General features: G+C 51.4%; 2 protein-coding genes across 2 annotated transcripts in view; both read left to right on the forward strand.

The window, feature by feature from the left end:
* The window catches only part of SPG7 (SPG7 matrix AAA peptidase subunit, paraplegin), a 28,041-nt gene extending 14,988 nt beyond the window's left edge, over positions 1-13,053 (forward strand). The window contains exons 10-17 of the mRNA XM_032701236.1: positions 946-1,070; positions 2,272-2,374; positions 3,585-3,695; positions 7,384-7,499; positions 8,750-8,906; positions 9,054-9,217; positions 9,961-10,038; positions 11,958-13,053. Coding sequence (XP_032557127.1) covers positions 946-1,070; positions 2,272-2,374; positions 3,585-3,695; positions 7,384-7,499; positions 8,750-8,906; positions 9,054-9,217; positions 9,961-10,038; positions 11,958-12,167 — 1,064 coding nt within the window. The 3' untranslated portion in view covers positions 12,168-13,053. The remainder of the gene's footprint in view (positions 1-945; positions 1,071-2,271; positions 2,375-3,584; positions 3,696-7,383; positions 7,500-8,749; positions 8,907-9,053; positions 9,218-9,960; positions 10,039-11,957) is intronic.
* A 979-nt stretch (positions 13,054-14,032) lies between these two features.
* On the forward strand, positions 14,033-19,211 carry RPL13 (ribosomal protein L13). The gene is made up of 6 exons (XM_032701273.1): positions 14,033-14,094; positions 14,265-14,377; positions 15,301-15,442; positions 16,462-16,635; positions 18,119-18,175; positions 19,012-19,211. Exons 2-6 carry the CDS (start codon positions 14,274-14,276, stop codon positions 19,168-19,170), a joined length of 636 nt encoding a protein of 211 aa, XP_032557164.1. The 5' UTR covers positions 14,033-14,094; positions 14,265-14,273; the 3' UTR covers positions 19,171-19,211.
* The last annotated feature ends 256 nt before the right edge of the window (positions 19,212-19,467 follow it).

Below are 19,467 nucleotides of genomic sequence, written 5' to 3' on the forward strand. Positions count from 1 at the left end.
TGGCTCCCCACCCAGCAGCACAATGCCTGCCCCTCTGCCCTCTTCCAGCTTCCGGTGCTCTGCCTTCCCAGGAAGCCCTGTCTGCCTTTGATGCCTCCACTGAGGCTGCTCTCAGGCAGCCTGTAAATCCTGATGCTCCCTTGTTTAAGGCCTGGAGGCAAAACTTGCTCTGACTGTGGCTTGACCAAATTCTGTGCTGATAATCACTGCAGAGCTCTTAGGTTGTGGTTTGTGTCTGTGGTGCAGGTTCTGCAGGGCTGGTCTGTGCAGTGCCCTGCACTGTGCCTGGGTGCCTGCAGAGGATAAGAGATGAGTGAACTGGCAAAGATCATCTTGTGCTATGACATCTTGTACTCCTTGTTGAGAGGCAAAGCCATGTTTTCTCTGCATTAACCTGAGCGGGTAAAGATCCCTTCCCTGGTGATCCTGGTGGCCTGTCTGTGACTGAAGACTGAAAGTAAATAAAAACTGAAAGGGTTTTCCATGGGAAGGAAAAGCTGTTTCAGCTAGGATATGCTGCTTGTACAACCTGGAGCTAAAGGAGCAGGAAATGACTTAACCTGTGGGTGAGAAGGCATCTGTGGACTTGTCAGAATAGAGAGATTCTGTTCTGGGTTCTAGTTGGGGCAGTTCCCAAATGTGACAAAAAGGGAAGGGAAATAGAATTTTTAAGCCAGGGTTCAGTAAGTAAATTAAAAGGGGGTTTCAGAGTATCCCTGATGGCCAGAGACTGTCCTGGGTGACCTGGGTGGTTCCTTCCTGTCTTTGCTCTGAGCTGAAGGGGACATTCTTAGCCCCAGAGCTGCCCCAAAGGCTGCTCTGAACACCTGGCTTTGTGCTAAAGCTGTGCAAACTCTACCTCTGGCCTGCCTAGCCCGCTGTGGGCCTGCAGTGCAGTCTGAAGTGGGAAAAACCTTCCTCTCTATTTTTCCTTGGCTTTGGCAGGGATGGGGACCACAGATCACGTCATAGTGCTGGCTTCCACCAACCGCGCCGATGTCCTGGACAATGCTCTGATGAGACCTGGGAGGCTGGACAGGCACATCTTCATTGACCTCCCAACACTCCAGGTATGTTCCACCAGCTGCCCTGTCCTTCCCCAAACACTGATAACTGAGGTGTCCCAGTCCTTGCTGGTGACTCACAGGCCTGGCAAAGGCTGAGCTTGGAGGAGATGGAGATGTTGAGCTTCTCTTTGCCTTTATTCTTGTTTTTGTGCTCTAAGTCAGGGGTTTGTCATGCTAATGCAGTTGCCTGTTTCTCTGAAGTGACAGTTCACTGGTTTGGAGCATCTCTGCTCTGGCAGAGCTTGGCTTTGAATTCTTCTGTGATGTTCCCTTTGCCATGCAGATGCAGAACTGTGTTTGTGTCTTCTCTCCAGGAAATTGGGAAGCACCTAATTGGCAATTGGCTGTTGTGAGAGTTTAAATTGTCATGTGCCTTGAGCACCATTTGTTCTGTAGGTTTATGGTCCTCCCTATCCTTGTAAGGCTCCTCATTTTCCTTTAGGCCCTGTTAAGTGACTTTCTCCTTCTGAATGCTTTTTAAATCCATTTACTAGGAGTTTTCCATGTCTGCTGTGTTGACATTTGTAGCAGAGTTCTGGGAATGGACTCAGCTGCAGTGAGGATCTGTGTGCTCTGCCAGCACAGGCTCTTCCTCTCCCATCTGTACTTCACTGTCCTCTGCAGAGCTTTCAGTGAAAATACCTTAAATGCCTGATAGAGTCTGGCCCCCGGAAGCCTGAACTGTGCAGCTGCCCTGAAGGAGGAAGGGGAAAAACCCTGGCAACTGAGCCCATTGTTTGAGTCAGGATCTCCTGGACCAGCTGAATGAGTCACTTGGTGGCTGCTCGCCAGGCATCTCACCCCCACCTCCGTCTGGGAAATGGGTGCAGGCTGAGGAGCTGTGCATGGGGTGTGCAGTTTGTGGTTTGTACAGGAGCAGGTCGAGGCAGTCAGAGCTCCTTCCTGCAAGAGCTTTTATGGTGAGGGAAAAGTTGAGACAGATCAGAGTGAAAGTGTAGACGGGAGAGTGGCCCTGAGAGAGAAAGCGGTGACTCAGGCACAGCCTCCTGCATCTGCTGAGAATATGAGAGCTGGGTGTTTATCAGGGCTTCTGGTGCACTGGAAGCTGCACGGACAGCCCTGCCCTCTGCTGGCACTGTTGCCGTTCCCTTGCCAGAGCCCTGCTCCCTGCCGTGGACAGCGTGTGTGAAGTTGCTGTACTGTGGCCCCCTGGCTGGGCTCAGAGATTGTGTGTTCTTTACAGGAGAGGAAGGAGATCTTTGAGCATCACCTGAAGGGCCTCAAGCTGATCCAGGACGGCAGTTTCTACTCGCAGCACCTGGCTGAGCTCACCCCAGGTTTCAGTGGTATGGCCTGACCTCAGGAGTGCAGCTCCTGCTCCAGCTCTGCAGCTCAGGCTGCAGCTCCTGCAGGGTGTGGGTTTAACAGGGTGTTTTGGGCAAAAAGGGCTTTTTTCTCCATTTCTGTGGAAATACTGGGAACCTGACCAGCTCCCTTCTGAGCTCCGATGAGCAGTTGTTCATGACTATTTTCAGTCTTCTGAAATTTCTTGGACTAGCAGGGGCGTGGGGTGTAGGGAAAATGTGCTTTTATAATGCCCAGGTTTCTAATTCATAAGGGGAGGATGCTCATGCTCCAGTCCAAGCTGTTGTTGAGGATGAGGTGTTGCACTTCAGGGTGTTAAGTTAATGGAACTGTAGAGTATGCTGAGTTGGAAGGGACCCATCAGGACCATTGAGTCCAACTCCTGGCCGTGCACAGGACACCCCAAAATCCCACCCGGTCCCTGAAAGCATTGTCCAAACACTCCTTGAACTCAGGCTTGGGGCTGTGACCACTACCCTGGGGAACTTTTTCAGTGCCTGACCACCCTTTGGGTGAAAACCTTTTCCTGATATCCAACTTTACCCTCCCCTGACTTGGCTTCATGCTTTTAAATTGATTTATGGTACCAGGAAAGCGATGGGAGGAATGAATAGGAATTATTTTGCTGGTCAGAGTAGAAATTGGACAGCTCTGCCTGTCTCCTGCCTCAAGCCTGCTTCCAGGGTGTGTCCCTGGGAGCTTGAAACAGTGCTGAGCAAGAGGCTCCAGAGTTCCTGTTTATGTGGAGTTCCTGGAATATCCTTCCTGGGTTTTCCCTCTCATAGGCCCCAGCACTCTGTCTCTCTGTGACTTCTCTGAGCAGCCCCCGACCACCAAACCCACCCACACAAACTCGGAACAGATGTTCCTTCTCTTGGCTCCAAGGTTGAGCAGAACAGCAGCCTGTGCCAGCCCACTGCCCACACCATCCCTGTCCCTGGGAGCCAGCCTTGGCCTCAGCCTGCTCCTGGATTGCTGAGCTCTGTGTGGTATCAGCATTCCTTGCCAAGGCAGTTGTATTGTTCAAATCCAACATAAACAGCATGGACTAGGCTCTCTGTTCCCAAGGAACAAAAATCACAGGCTGTTTGGCTTCCTTAGGTCTTTCTCCAGATTTGTTCTTGCCCATTCTGTCCTCTGAATTCTGTCACACACAAATCCAATGTAATTCCTTTAAACTCACGTCTGCAGGAGCTGACATAGCGAATATCTGTAACGAAGCTGCTCTTCACGCTGCCAGGGAAGGGCACAAATCCATCGACACCTCCAACTTTGAGTATGCTGTGGAGAGAGTCATTGCAGGTGAGAGATCCAGCCCTTTCCTAGAATCATGGCATGGTTTGGGTGGGAAGGGACCTTAGAGATCATTTCGTTCCACTCCCTGCCATGAGCAGAGACACCTTCCGCTAGCCCAGATTGCTCCAAGCCCCACCCAACCTGGCCTTGGACACTTCCAGGGATGGGGCAGCCACAGCTTCTCTGGGCAGCCTGTGCCAGTGCAGCAGCATTTCTGTTGTTGCCTCTGGAGTCTGTTCCACTTGAGAGAAGGCTCAGGTGAGGGGGTTACATTCCAGGTGGGTCCTAACTGTGGTCTGGCCTGAAAGTCTTCAATGCCAGTCACAGAAAGTTCTCTGAAGAAGACCCCAAATGGATCCATCTTCCTGATTCTGTGGGAGCCTCAACCCATAGCTTAGGGAAAATGCCAGTGACAAAATAATAAAGAGGGGAATTCAAATCTGTGTGGCTTTTTCATTTTAAAAGCTTGGGGATTTTTGTGGGTTAATTTTTTTAAAAAGAATAAAAGTGGCAGTATGTCTGAGCTTCTCTTGCTTTTCTGGACACCTGCTACGTAAACATGAATAGCAAATAGGCTTTGCATCCTCAACAGCAAGAAATTAGAGATTTTTCTTTCTGGCCTCCAAGCCCAGGCTTTGATGAATTGGCAGAATAAATGGCAAGACAGTGGAGCACTGTTCTCCCTCTGAGAACATCCTGTGGCCTTTCTTTGCCACTTGTGCCATTGCCAGGAGAGGAACCTCTGGAGATTTCCCTGTAGCAGTGTATTGTAAGGAAGGGAAAAGAGTTCCCAGAACTCTTGACTTCACCTGAGGGATTTGAATGTGGTGGGTTTCAGGCTGAACTGCCCTGGAGCCAGGCTGTGGTTTTCATAAGCAGACACTGAACTGCTTCCAGGCTGCAGTGTCATTCCCAGGGCAGCTGGGCACACAGACTGCCATTCTGTGCTTTTCTAGTGGAGCATGTGGAACAGGATGTTTGTGCTGGGTCATTTATTTCCTGATCTTGGAATTGAGGCCTGAGCGTTTGCTTTATCAGAAAATGCCTGAAGAGTTCCTAGTTTTTTGAGAAATTCCTGAAAGTTTCACCTGTCTCTGAAAAACAAAACCCTTGGAGTGCTTTGGGTAAAAACAGGAATCCCAGCCTGTACTCAGCAGCTCCCAGGAGTGGACAGTGAGACAACTGGAGTTGTAACACAGAAATTCTCATCAAGCCACAGCAAAGGTCATAGAATCACAGAATGGTTTGGGTTGGAAGGGACCTTAAAGCTCGTTTCATTCCACCCCCTGCCATGGGCAGGGACACCTTCAACTAGACCAGACTGCTCCAAGCCCTGTCCAACCTGGCCCTGAACACTTTCAGGGATGGGGCAGCCACAGCTTCTCTGGGCAACCTGTGCCAGGGCCTTACCACTCATTTTTCCCTAATATCCCATCTAAAACTCCTCTCATTGTGTTGGAAACCATTCCCCCTTGTCCTGACACCACTTTCTCTTGTAAAGATGTGCTTTACTTTCCCATCTGCAGGAGTGAAAGCATCAGACCTGTAGGGATTCACTTGGCTTTTCTTTCTGAATTCCAGCCTTGCCTTGGTTTCCCACACTTGGAAGATAAAGTAAAAAGCAAGGAAGACCAGAGGGGATGGCAGCAGAAAGGATCCCTGGGATTCATGTGGTGGGGCATTGCAGGACATGGGCTTTGGCAGTTTTGAGCTGCCTGGCCTCACTCAGGCTCTGGGGTGTGTAAGAGGCCACAGAGTCTTTTTGTTGCTTAATCAGATTCTCTCGTATTACCAGGACTGGCTATTTTTTGTAGACTGAGTCTAAAAGACCCCAAACAACCCCCCAGGCTCCTCTATTAAGTGTACCCTTGCCATGTTGTAGGAATGCTGCTGGGTTTCACAATCTAGAGGGCATTTCAGTTCCTATAAAAGCTTTTCTTGAAAGAAAGAAAGAAGATATTACTGTGCTTTCCATTAGGAGCTTCTGGTTTTAATAACAGTGGGGTGGAATCAAAAGGGAACTTTGTAAGTCCAGAGGCCCTGTCAGCCTTAAAGCTTTGTGTTGCTGTAAGGGAGGAGCAAGAACTTCTCTCTGTGGTAGTTCCCATTGTGTTTTTAGTTTGGGAACAGAAAGCAGTTAGTTAGGTCTCCTGGGAGTGAGGGAAGGAACCTGTGGAGCACACAGAGGCTTTTAGGGCTTGGCATTAGAGGATGGAGCCTATTTTCTTGGAGAGGTTTGTGTAAGGCCAGCAGAGATGCACCAGAGTTGCTTTCTGGGTGCTTTGTCTCATAAATGTGATAAGTACAGGCTTTCAGGGAACTTTCCTTACTGGAGATTACTTTATGTAGGAAAAGCAATAATCTTTGTAGGCACACTGTGTGCTGTTGTGAAGAACACGGTCTCTCCCGGTCCCTCCCTCAGTGGGCTGATGTGGGAATGCTTCCAGAATTTTTTAAGTGTGTGTATGTATATATATATATAAATTTAGAGAGAGTAAAGATGCATCTTTGTGTGGAAAGAGCCATACAGGGCCATGCTCACATGCTGCTAAAGGCAGGGTAGGAACTGACTGCTGCAAATCAAGGCAGTAGCAATTAATCTGTTGTTCCATCGTGCCTTGCAGGGCACAGCAGCTTCCAGGGTCCCTGAGCAGTAATTTTACAAGATCTGCCACAGTAATTTTGCTGTTTCCTTGTTTAATAAAGCCCTTGACTTTGTTTAAAAATTCATGTTAATAGAATGTTGTTTTCCAAGACATGAAGCAAGCTTTGTACAATACTGCTCCTGACTGCTTGCCCTCCCCTCTGCTGCTCTGGGCTCTGTGTGGGGACACTGGCCTGGAAGTCTTGGGATCTTTCTGCATCCAACATTCTGAACTGTATGTTCTATACAGTGCCTGACATGCTGTGTGTTCTGTACTTATTTTTCCTACATGCCAGAAGTTCTACTTCCATTCACCTTTCTTTTTTTAATCCTTTTTGGACTTGCTCTGCCAACCTGGAAAATAGACACTTTCAAAAATCACCTTTCTGGAGGAAGGATTAAGTGTGAGATATGGCTTCATTTGCTAGTTCTCAGGAGCCTGGGAATAAGCTCATACAGAGCATGCCATGTGTAATCAGAGACATTTCCAGGCTCTGGGGAAGGATTTCTGTGTCTACTCTTGGTCTTTTGCTGATTTGGACACTCTTAATGCACAATTTTCTCAACTGGGACTTCATATATATAATGCAACATTTCTCTTATATTCTGCCTAAGGGACTGAAGACAGCAAAATCAGTGTGAGACTCGTTCTGGGTTTTGTTATTGGGTTTTTTTGTGTTGTTTTGGTTTTTTTCCAAGAAAAAGAGTAAGCTGCCTTGTTGCAGATCTGTCCTTGGGAACAGGACTGAGCTTCGCGTTCTTGAGCTGTGATCGAATCAAATGTCAAATCATTTATCTAATGATTAAATCTGTTGTAAGGAGGAGAAGGGGGAAAATTTCTGCCAGTGTTTTCAAGCAATTCCAAGCATGGATTGCTTTCCACTTCCAAGCTTGTAATTAAAGGGGGTTTGCTTCCCCTCCCTCGCCAAGTTCAGCACAAATTGTTCAGCCACAGGCTGTGTGAGCTTGTGCACTGAGCTGGACCAGGTTATGCCCTGCTGGTTACACCTGTTTCTGATACCTTATCAAATCCTGGTCTGCGTCCTACAGGCACTGCCAAAAGAAGTAAGATCTTGTCACCAGAAGAGAGGAAGGTTGTGGCATTCCATGAATCCGGTCACGCGCTGGTTGGGTGGCTGCTGGAGCACACCGAGGCCGTCATGAAGGTACTTCCACTGCCAGGAGGAGTGTGATGAACTGGTCACTGGGACAGAAGGGAGTCCTGAGGGCTTCCACTGCCCCAGATTACTTTGTGGTACTTGTGTTTAATTCTGCTGTGTTACCCCAACAGTGATACTGCAGCAAAATAAATGGCAAATAGAGAATCACAGAATTAATTAATCCAGCACTGGCAAGCCCACCATTAAACCAGGAGAGCTTCAGGTTGCATATTAGGAATAATTTCTTCACTGGAAGAGTGGTTAAGCATTGGAACAGGCTCCCCAGGGAAGTGTTGGAATCACCATCCCTGGAAGTGTTCAAAAACAATTGGGCGTGGCACTTCACACAGTGGTTGTGGGCTGGTAAAGGTAGGAATTGAGGATCTTGGAGGGCTTTTCCAACCTTAATGATTCTGTGATTCTGTAAACCATGTCCCTAGATTTTGCTGTAGAGAAATCCAGTATTAGGCTCCACTGATGATAGTACTGGTGCAAAGCTGATTAACCAGCTATAGGAGAAGCTTTGCAGTTAAAAATTAGAAGCAACTGTCTCCTGGTGCTGCTGCTCAGTCATGCACTTCCAGGCTGCTCCATATATGATCCCTCACCCAGCACGTTTCAGCCAGCAAAGCTCCCATTGCAGGAATTGCTCTGGTACTGCTGGGGAGCTGTGTTTTTCAGACTGGGAGGTTCTCTGCCTGGAGCCCTTCTCTGCAGGGAAAGGCCTCTTTGGCACCCCGGGATGTGATCCATGCACATCTCCAAAAGCCGGAATGCTGGGATGGGGTTGGGGAGTGGAATGACAAGGCTGACAGTTCCTTGGCTGACTACCAGCAGCACATTCACTCTGAATGACCCATTGTGTAAGCAGAACTGGTGTTAATTACTCTCGCTTAATGGGTGGGGGAAATGGTTGTTATTTTTCTGAAGACTTTCTTTTTGCAGGTAGTCTCAGGGATTCTGGAGCAGAATCAGTGAACTCTGGCTTATACGCTCCAAAGCAACTCCTAAATCTCAGGATTTCTCTGGCTTCCTCTTAAGGATAATTTCCTTTGCATTTCTTAAGCAGAAAGTGTGTGCAGGCAGAGCCTTCTGTGCAGGAATCGGGACACACTGTGGTCCTCGGCTGTGTCCCTGTAGGCCAGCCTGTCCATAGCTATGGACAAACTTCCCTGGGAGTGTAGGGGCCCTCCCTGTGCTGTTGCAGTGGGGAGCTGTGTTGTTCCGTGAGCTGAGGGAGCTGCTCTGTGTCGCAGGTGTCCATAGCCCCTCGGACAAATGCGGCGCTGGGGTTCGCGCAGATCCTGCCCAGGGAGCAGTACCTGTTCACCAAGGAGCAGCTGATGGAGAGGATGTGTATGGCACTGGGGGGCAGAGTGGCTGAGGCCATCACCTTTAACAAGGTCACCACAGGTGAGGAACCAGAGGCTGGCAAGGGCAGGTGGAGGTCCAGGGTGCTCTGAGCACAGGACGGAGGTTTCCTGTGCTGGGAGGAAGAAATGCCAAATGGTGTATTTTGGTCCTTGGCAAACGCTGTGTGCGTGTGTCTGTCCTGCTCAGGAGCACAGGATGACCTGAAGAAGGTGACCAAGATCGCCTACTCCATGGTGAAGCAGTACGGGATGGTGCCCAGCATCGGGCAGCTCTCCTTCCCTGACCTGGAGAGTGCCCCTGGGATTGGCCGACGCCCCTTCAGCCAGGGCCTCCAGCAAATGATGGACCATGTAAGGCCACCCTGGGTTAAATGGTTCATTTTGATTTTTGCTTTCTGCAGTTCAGTGAAACAATGCAAGTGACTTACACCCAAATAATTTACATTCTGCTGTAGGTTACTGAGTAGTGGATTTCAACAGGTGAGCACTTACTTGATGTGTGGCTGTGTGAGGTCTTTGCCTTGAGGTCTTAGGAACAGGCAGAATCCCACCTGGATGTGAGTTCAGCCCAGTAACTTCTGCTAGGCAGTAGTTAGATGGCAAGAAATCTGTGTGTTACAGTCTCAGCTGCACAGTGTAAATGTCTGCAGTTCCTACATCAGATCTAACAAAAATGACGATTGGACTGACTGCAAATCAGCCTGTTTTGACAGGAAATTGGGCCTCAATGCTGGGAAAAAAAACCATTGTTTTCGTTGAAAAATCAAAAAGCTGGAAACAAAAAAGCTCTTGTTTGAGGCACTGGTTGTGCTTCCCTGGGATTTGTGCTGAGCTGCACCTTTAGCTCCTGGGCAGCCTTAATCTGCATTTCCCATCAGCTACGACTGCCCTGAAGAGCTGTGCTAGGGCAGGAGTTCACTGCCCCTTATCACCAGCACTCCTTGGGCCTTTTTCCAGTTTATCCATAGTTTTTGTGGATGGGAACCATGTTCTGGCTCAGTTTGCAAATTCCATCCCTCAGAGCTCTCCTTGTTTAGCCACACGTTGTGTTTGTTGCCACCTACACCCCAAATCTCTCTTCTTGTTTCTTCCAGGAAGCCAAAGTCCTAGTGGCTCAGGCTTACAGGCGGACGGAAAAGCTCTTACTGGAGAACAGGGACAAGCTGCAAACAGTGAGTTGGATTGTGTGGGATTTTGTGTGTTGTTTTGGGTTTTTTCTACTGGTGGTTTTTGCTTTGCTGCTTTCTGTGCTCTGTAGCTCAGCTGTTGCAATGTCTCTCTCCTAGAAAGTCTCGTAGTGGGAGTGTTGGGAACAAGTGACTGTTTATGTGGATCCCCCGGATTCAGAGCAGGCATGGGGAGGAATGTGTGCCTTTCCCAGCACTGAGTAGCTGCCTCCTCACACCAGCTGGTGTTTGCAGGGTAGAGGAGGGGGAGTGCTTCATGCAAGTGATCAAAGCTGGAATTTATGTCCCTCACCTGCACTTCTCTGCTTGCCTCTTGACAGTGGAATTTCCTGGAGAGCAGACAGTGACTGATTTTGGGAAGCCAAGCCAGCAATCGAGTGGACACTTTCTGGCTTTGGTGAAGGAATATGGGACCTGTCACCTTGGCTGATTTGGGGCTGGTTCCTGCTTTCTGGTGACTCCAGGCAGTTTTCACCTCCCTGATACCTGATAAAACCTCCTTTGTACATCCTCCTTGACACCTGATACACCAAGGAATCCTCATTGCAAAAGTAGAGCTTTGCCTCCTCCACTTTGTATCCTGATAGTCCCTAACCAGTCTCCCACCCTGGCACATCCCCACCCATGCCAGGAGCTGTGTGCCCATTGGTTTGGGCTGAGCCACACTAGAGTTACAGCACCCTGTGTATCTCCTTAACCTCCCTTCAGAAATCCAGTCCATGACATCCAAAATGATCAGGATCAACTTAGTGTTGCATATTTTGCAAATCAAGCAATTATTTTCCTTAAATCTTCTTTTTAAACAAACGAGAATAACAACAACAACCCCTTCAGCTCCACAGTGTCAGGCCTCTGGTGATACAGAGACAGCTCGGTCCCCAGGCCAGTGCCCTGGCAGCTCTGGAGCAGGGATCCTCAGGGATGTCTCTGCAGGCTCCTCTGTCCTGCTGCTGCCATCTAACAGCAGCCAGATGTTTGCTGGAGGCTCAGCTCAGAAAAACTTTAAAGTGAAGCCAAAGTATCTCCAGAGTCAATGTTTCAGTTGCCAGAGCCTCCCGTCTGGTCAGCAGGATTGAGCAGTTCCGTGCTGGACAAGCCACCTGCTGCTCCAGAGGGGTGGTGCTGCTGCCAGAGGGGCTGTAGAATTCCACTTCTTTGGAGAGGAATTCATGCTGACCCCCAGCCCATGGCTGCAGGAACAGGCAGCTCTTTGTTAGCACTGTGTGTGCAGGGAGGGCTGTGGGCCTGCCCGAGGTCTCACTGCTGCTACTTTGGCTCCTGGGCAGGGCCACAGGTGCAGTGACAGTGGCAGGAGGGACACTTCTCTCATTGTTCTTGGAGCTCTCATTCCCATTCCCAAGAGCTTGCTTTGTTGCCTGCAGTCACGCTGTGCGTTCCTGGCCAAACACGCTCTTGGGAACAGTGCCGAAGCCTGGAGAACTTTGTCCTGGCTCCAGTGGCTTTGGGGTCATCCCATCTAGGGGGGGACAGCTGGAAGTCTGTTCCTGACTCCTGAAAGTCGGAGAGTTTCACCTTATTTGGAAAAAATAAAGCCTCTAAGTTTTCAAGTTCTGTCATTTATCACGTGTCCTAACCCTATCAGTCCTGTCTTAGCAGAGAACTGATGAGAAAGCTGTCTGAAAATCTCTAATTCTGAAGAAATAATCAACTGGTTTTAAAATGACATTGTTCTCTCTGCAGTGCAGAACCATGTGGATCCTAGCAAAGAACTAGGAGTCACTGGATATGCCACTGACCCGAGGAAATGTACTTTCATAAAACCAATTTGCACCCCGTGCTCTGGGCAGGCGTTGGGATCTGAGTTGAGCTGGCAGAGTTCAGACCAGCTCAGATGGGCAGTTTGGAGCCCCTGTTCCTCACAGTGCCTCATTTCTCCTTTCCAGCTGTCCAGTGCCCTCCTGGAGAAGGAAGTGATCAACTATGATGACATTGAGGCCCTGATCGGGCCCCCTCCCCACGGTCCCAAGAAGATGATCGCCCCTCAGAGCTGGCTGCAGGCAGAGAGGGACAAACAGGACACCAGGGAGGAGGAGACACCCCCCCAGCCACCACACTCTGAGGAGGAGGAGGAACCACGCCTGAGACCAGTGTGAAGCCCACTCCTGTGTGGAATGGGAGGCTTCTTTGGAACACAGACCCTTTCCCTTCTCAGCTCCAGAGTCAAAGATACTGACCAGGGAATTGCTGTGCTGCTGTCACCCCAAAATTAAGGGATGGCTACATTTGCACCTTGCTTTATCCTGCAGGAATGAGAACTCCTCAGGAGTTCAGAATTGATTCCCAGCAGGGTGGTGGTGATTAGGAGTTGGGTAAGTCTGATCTGCTGTGAAGGTTTCTGGTACACAGGAGCAGGGTACATGTGCTTAGGGATGAAAGATCCTATGTAAGCCAGCTCTGGCTGTGCTGTGTGCCATGGCAGGAGGGCAGGGCTGTGCCCTGGGTGCCAGCCTGGGGAAACTGAGCTGAACTGAGCAGCTCTTGTGTAACCTTTGAGCATCTTTGCTGTGAACACAACACAGTAACAGCCTTGGCTGGAATAAACTGCCCACAATGTGCCTCCGTGTGTGTAGAATGTGTCAGGCTGGGGGGATGTTCTGGCACATATGAAGCTCATTAGAGCTGTGGAGTTGTACAGAACAAGGGCCTCCTTCTCCCTGTTCAATAATTTATATCCAGTTTTTATAGCAAGTGTTTCCTAAGCAGAGATTAAGGAAAATCTGTGTACAGAGCTCAGTAGTGGGACATGAGAAACCAGCAGTGCAGAGAATGATTCCAAGTACATGTGGGAAAACTGTTTTGAACTGCTGGTTCAGAGCTGGAGAGGTGCTCTTGGAAATCCAGCAAAAGCAGGTGTGTACATGTGTTGGGAATCCTCAGGAAAAGCTGCTCCATCCTTGTGGCTCTTGCAAAACAGGCCCTGCTGACAGGGCTGTCTGGTGTTCATCAGGGAAAGCATTAAAGTGATTGTTGCTGCCTGGAGTGCCCTGGCTGGCTTAATATTTTGGGAAGGATTATTGTCTGGAGTTATTCCGTGGGGGCTGTCTGTGACCTTGAAGACCCCAGCCCAAGCCTGGGCTCTGACAGCTCCCAGCCTTTGGGCCTTTGTCACAGTTCCAGGCTCCCGTTCCTGGGTCACCCTGGAGCTGGAGCCTCCTGCTTCCCCGGTGGTGTGGGGAGGATGTTCTCCCTGTCCCGACCCATTCCCTGGGGTCTCTGAGTGCCTGGGGAGTAATTTCCCTTGATTGCAGGGGCACAACTGGGTTTCTGCATTTGCTGTGCTGCTGCCCGGACTTCTAATTTCCAAACCTATTTGTTTCTTCACAGGCTCGCTCTTTGAATTCTCTTTTCCAGCAGCAGATGAAATTCCAAGTGTTCTTTGATTTTATTTTGTAACTCACAGCCCGTTTGAGTTTGATCCCATGGAGCAGAGGGTGACAATGCAAGTGGTGCTGTGGTGGGACACTGGGGGACAGCACAGGGCCCTCCGTGGCCCCTGTGGTGCTACCAGCACTGCCATGCCAGTGCTGCCAGGGCACTGCCCTGCATCCCACCACTGCAGCACCGGGAGTGCCAAGATGGATGGAAGTCCCCGACCCCTCTCCTGCCACATAGGAGATGATGGGGGACAGCGGCAGAGCCCTCTGGGGTGGATGTTGGAGCAGGGGGTTGGATGGAGAGGGCAACAGGGACCCCCACACTCCTGTTTGGGGACTTGGAGAATCCCATCGGGCATGTGTCTGGCTAGGCTTGTGCGAGAGCTTCGAGCAGTGCTGGAACTGCTGCTCCCAGCTTGGCCGCGGGCCCGTGGCCCCGTTCGCCCCTCGCCTCCCTGCCAGCCCACACCGGCCGCGGACCCTTTAAGCCGCCGCCATCTTTACTTCGGGCAGGTGAAGCCACGGCCCCTCATTGGCCCGTCCTTTCCCGGGCCGCTCGCGCGCGCTCCCCATTGGCCGCCGCCGCGGCCCTTCCGGCGGCACCGCCCCGGCGCGTCCTTTCCGGTGGCCGTTCGCGAGGCGGAAGGTGAGTGAGGGCCCGGGGCTCCATCCGTCGCCATCCGCCCGCCCGGCGCCGCGGGGGAGCCCCCGGGAGCGCACAGGGGGCCGCGCTGGGTCGGGGGCCACGGGCCCGGGGTGTCCTGGGGGCCAGGCGGGGCCCCGGCAGGGCCGCACTAACCGTGCCCGTGTCCGCAGGCCGCAGCCATGGCGCCCAGCCGCAATGGGATGATCCTGAAGCCCCACTTCCACAAGGACTGGCAGCGCAGAGTGGCCACCTGGTTCAACCAGCCCGCCCGCAAGATCCGCAGGTGAGACCGAAGGGCCCGTGAGGGGGTTCCCGGAGTGTACGGGGCTGCTGAGGAGGCCAAAGCGCCGTGGGTTTGTGTTCGGCCCTTCTGCGGCCGCGCTCGTTGAAGTCCCGGCTGCTCGCTCGGGGTCTATGCTCAAAGCCGGCCCTTCCCAGCCGCAGCCAAGTGATGAGACGTCTCCGGAATCGCTGCACCACGGTGATGACTCCTTCTACCCTGGGTCTCTGATGGCAGCGGCGGTTCCGGAGCAGCACCAGCCACCGGCGTGGCCCCGCTGTTGGTTCCGGAGAGATCCCACGGCAGCAGTGGCGCATCTGCAGAAATGCTGTGTTCCTGGTGACTGTCCCATTGATGTGGCCCAGAAGACCAATTGCACCTACCTTGTGTGCCAGTGTGGCCACAGGGCCAGGGCAGTGCCTGTCCACCTGTGCTGGGCACTGGTGAGGCCACACCTGGAATTCTGGGATCAGTTTTGGGCCCCTCACCCCGACACAGACACTGAGGGGCTGGAGCAGCAGGACTGGCTGAGGGAGCTGGAGTGGCTCAGTCTGGAGAAAAGGAGACTCAGGGGGACCTTTTCGCTCTCTCCAACTCCCTGACAGGAAGGTGGAGCCAAGTGGGGGTCAGGCTTTGCTCCCAAGGAACAAGGGACAGGGTGAGGGGAAAAGGCTTTTAACTGTGCTAGGGGAGATTCAGGTTGGGCATCAGGAGGAATTTCTTCATGGAAAGGGTGGTCAGGCATTGGAAGGGTCTGCCCAGGGAGATGGTGGAGTCCCCATCCCTGGAGGTGTCTAAGGAAGGCCTGGATGTGGCACTCAGTGCTCTGGGCTGGGTGACAAGGTGGGGATCAGTCATGGGTTGGACTCAGTGATCTTGAAGGTCTTTTCCAGCCTGATCAATCCTGTGATCCCATGACATTCCAGGAGGAAGGCTCGCCAGGCCAAGGCTCGCCGCATCGCCCCCCGGCCCGTGGCTGGGCCCATCCGGCCCATCGTGCGGTGCCCAACAATCAGATACCACAAAAAAGTTCGTGCTGGCAGAGGCTTCAGCCTGGAGGAGCTTAAAGTGAGTACAGAGCATTTATCTAAATAAGTGAACTCCCAGTCTGAGCTTGGCTGCTGTTCCTGTCCTGCACAAGGTGACATGCCCAGATGTGGTGCTGGCTCATCCTGGGGAGAAGGTTATGGTCTTCATTAAATTACTTTGTTTCTTTATGAAATAACTGTTCTGCTAATCCTAAATATTTTGGCCAACTGTTCTTGTTGCAGATCAAGTAAACTGAGCTCAGCTGACTTATAAGAGTAGCAGGGGATGTTGTACCAGGAGGAAGAACTGTTCAGTACAGCCTCCAGGAGTAGCTGGGGCTGTTCTTGTTCAATATTTGGTTTAAAAACACTGAAACTCTCTGAGAAGTATTCCCTGCCCTTCATTCCTTCAGGAAATTGTTCCTGGGACCAGCCCAGGTGTGCTGAGCTGTTAAAGGGTGTCTGCAGGGACTCCCCACTGCATATCTGTGCAGGAGTCACATCAGTTTTGCTGGCAGCTACCAGCTGCCTCTGTGGCTGGTTCAGTGTCTAATTAAAACATTTATAACTGAAATTGGTGCGCTGAGGCAGGAAAATTGTTCTTCTGGGTACCAAATGCTTCATTACTTACTTTTCTTTAATTTTTGGGTAATGGTGGAACACAAAGCAGGACACAGCTGTTTGTCTTCAAACAGAAAATGAGTTTTTTGTTTAAGATGGTTAAAACAAATAGTTATTTAATGGAGCTCACGGTATTCAGTGAGCCAGAGTTATCCATATCCTGACTTCATAAATGCTTGTCTGTATGTATCTGAGTTTAAATGTCCCCCTCAGGGGTTGCTCTTTGCTCTCCTGAGAAAAATCCACCTGCAAAAACCAAAGTCTGGGGAACATTTTAAGCATTAAGATACACCAGGACACCCTTTGGTGGTGAAGTGGGTGGTCCTTTAGCCATGCCAAGCCTTCTCCAGACCCTGTGTCCCATGCTGGCTCTGCTTGGAGCCCTGCCTGGCTGTTGGGAGCTGTGGCATGCTGACACCGCTCCCTCTCTCCCCTCAGCTCGCTGGCATCAACAAGAAGTTTGCGCGGACGATCGGGATCTCCGTGGATCCCCGGCGGCGGAACAAGTCCACCGAGTCCTTGCAGGCCAACGTGCAGAGGCTGAAGGAGTACCACTCCAAGCTCATCCTCTTCCCGAGGAAGCCGGCCATGCCCAAGAAGGGAGACAGCTCTGTGAGTACCTGGCTGCTGGAATTGTGTCACAGGGGCTGTTTGCGGCCCCGCTTTGGGAGGTTTAGTGTCATCCCATCCTTCTATCCTGGTGTGCAGAGCTCCTGAACCTATTCCATGACATTACACCAAGGGGAGCAGCCCTGCCCTTGGATGCAGCGTGGGTCAGAGCCCAGCGTAAGGCCTGGCCTGGCAGGGTTGAGTGTAACAGGGCTCTGTGGGTCACAGTAATACTGGGTCAGGCATTTGGCTGAGGGGCTGCTCCCCTGGTTTGGGGCAGATTCCTGGTGCTTTGGTCCTTGCCCAGCCAGTTGAGTTTTAGTTTATGGAGCTAAATTGTCAAGAGTAGCTGAAAATTCCACCTGAAAATTCTCTCCAGCCGTATGGAAGGGTGAAGGACAGGCTCTGTGAGTGGCTCCGTGCCAGGCAGGCTCCAGAAGGCAGTTGCTGTTGACATTCAAAAATGCTTTCCATTAAAAGCTCTCCGAGATCAGAGCAGAGCTGTGTTCCTTGGCTCTGCTGGCAGTGGATTCACGCTTCCCGCGGGGCTGAGCGAGCCATGGAACACAGCGGTGTGCTCAGGCTGTCCTCAGATCTTCTGGGGAGCCTGGCAGCTCCAAGCTGCTTAATTGTAGTGGATCTCTCCCTTTTCAGAGCAGGGAGGAAGGGCCTTGATCTGAAATACTGCTTCAGATTTGCTTGCTGGAAATTAACTACATAAAATAATTTTCAATCGTTTTTGTCTGATGACACGCTTTTACAAGAAGGTGAAATCAGCCTTAGAAGGAGTTGCTGAGGAGCATGTTGGGTATAAATGAGCTGTGGGGACTCAGCCTGGAGAAAAGGAGGCTCAGGGGGGTCCTTCTCGCTCTCCCTATAACTCCCTGACAGGAGGGGGGAGCCAGGTGGGGGTCGGGCTCTGCTCCCGAGGAACAAGGGACAGGATGAGAGGAAATGGCCTCAAGCTGTGCCAGGGGAGGGTTCAGGTTGGACATCAGGAGGAATTTCCTCTGGAAAGGGTGGTCAGGCACTGGAAGGGTCTGCCCAGGGAGGTGGTGGAGTCCCCATCCCTGGAGGTGTCCAAGGAACTGGATGTGACACTCAGTGCTCTGGGCTGAGCGACAAGGTGAGGATCAGTCACAGGTTGGACTGGATGGTCTCGGAGGTCTTCTCCAACCTTAACGATTCTGTGATTCTGTGTCACACTGAAAATGACACAGTTGGTGTCAAAGCTTTTCCAGCTGGCAGAGCTGAGAGGCCGCTGCTCCTCCGGCCGGATCCAAGCACAACGTGGGCTGTTGATGCAGCTCATCTGTGCCAAATGAAATGCTGGATTCGTTACCATTTGGTGCTAAATCTTCCATCGGGATCGTTAGCACCGTGTTTAAGCTGGGTACCTGTGTACAGGCTGTGCTTTTAACTGAGATTTTAACCTGAGAAAGTTTAAATTCTGATTTTTTAACATTCCTGTCCTCTCCTTGTGCAGCCAGAGGAACTCAAATTGGCCACTCAGCTCACAGGACCCGTTATGCCCATCAAGAATGTAAGTGTAATTAAATCATATTCTCTCTGTGACATAAATGTGATTGAACTCTGTGGAGAGGGTTCTCTCCTTGCTGTTGCACTGTGTCTGTGGACACTGCCCCTCCTGGATCAAAAAAAAAACCCAGGAATAAACCTTTGAGAGAACTCATACCTGTGAAATTGGGGGCACTTTGGGTTGCAGCTTGGGTGGGGGTGCCCAGGCAGGTTCTGTGGTCAGCATTTGTCCCTAAATCATCACTGCTTCCCAGAGCTGCTGTCAGTAATGCCACAAACCTCTACTTGCTCCCTAGAACTCCCTGACAGGAGGGTGGAGCTGGGTGGTGGTCAGGCTCTGCTCCCAGGGAAAAAGTCACAGGATGAGAGGAAACAACCTCAAGTTGTGCCAGGGGAGGTTCAGGTTGAATATTGGGAAAATTTCTTCATGGAAAAGGTATAAAGCATTGAAACTACTGGGACTACTGGGGGCAGTGGTGGAGTCCCTGTCCCTGGAAGCGTTCAATAAACATGTGGATGTTGTACTTGTGGATGTGATTAGTAGTGAACATGCTTCTAGTGCCAAGCTGACAGTTGGACTCATGCTCTTAAAGTCTTTTCCAACCTGAACAATCCTGTGATTCTGTGAACCTGACTCACGTTTCCTGTGGTGCTTTGTTTCCATCCCTGCTCCGTTGTGCTCGGTGCGGGTGCGGCTGTGCTACTGTTCCCGGTGGAGCAGCCGAGGGCAGGGCCTGTAGGTGGCACGAGTGCTCTGTTCCTCGCTGAGATCACTGTGCAAAGCCTCAGCTCCTTCCCCGAGGTGCAGCCTGACTGTCTGGCACTCCCTCTTTCCCCCAGGTGTTCAAGCGGGAGAAGGCCCGTGTCATCTCAGAAGACGAGAAGAACTTCAAGGCCTTCGCCAGCCTGCGCATGGCCCGGGCCAACGCCCGCCTCTTCGGCATCCGCGCCAAGCGCGCCAAGGAAGCAGCGGAGCAGGATGTGGAGAAGAAGAAATGAACTGTTCTCCCCAGAACTGTCAATAAAAAGCCGTAGACAGACGGGTGTGCTGTGTTTTTGGGGCACATGTACCAAGTGGAGTTGTGCCGGTGTCGGTGCGGGGATGTGTTCAAGCGTGGGAAACCTCATTTGCTGTGCTTGGAGTCTCCAAAGTTCTCCAAAAGCTTGTGAAACACTTGCCTTGTGCCCACTCCTCTGCCTTATGTCAGGGCTGCAGTCTGGGCTCCCTCCTGCTCTGACTTCAAAGGGCTTTGGGGGTACCCCCTCTGTGCCAAGCTTTGTCTGCTCCCCCTTCCG

Source organism: Chiroxiphia lanceolata, chromosome 13, assembly GCF_009829145.1.
Source record: "Chiroxiphia lanceolata isolate bChiLan1 chromosome 13, bChiLan1.pri, whole genome shotgun sequence".
Lineage (NCBI taxonomy): Eukaryota > Metazoa > Chordata > Aves > Passeriformes > Pipridae > Chiroxiphia > Chiroxiphia lanceolata.

What these genes read in the sequence shown, in the direction of transcription:
- RPL13 (XM_032701273.1), top strand. Translation starts at nt 14,274, where the DNA reads ATGGCGCCCAGCCGCAATGGGATGATCCTGAAGCCCCACTTCCACAAG. An exon ending in CCCGCCCGCAAGATCCGCAG is followed by an intron (nt 14,378 to 15,300) that starts GTGAGACCGAAG and finishes ATGACATTCCAG; the next exon opens with GAGGAAGGCTCGCCAGGCCA. An exon ending in TCAGCCTGGAGGAGCTTAAA is followed by an intron (nt 15,443 to 16,461) that starts GTGAGTACAGAG and finishes CTCTCCCCTCAG; the next exon opens with CTCGCTGGCATCAACAAGAA.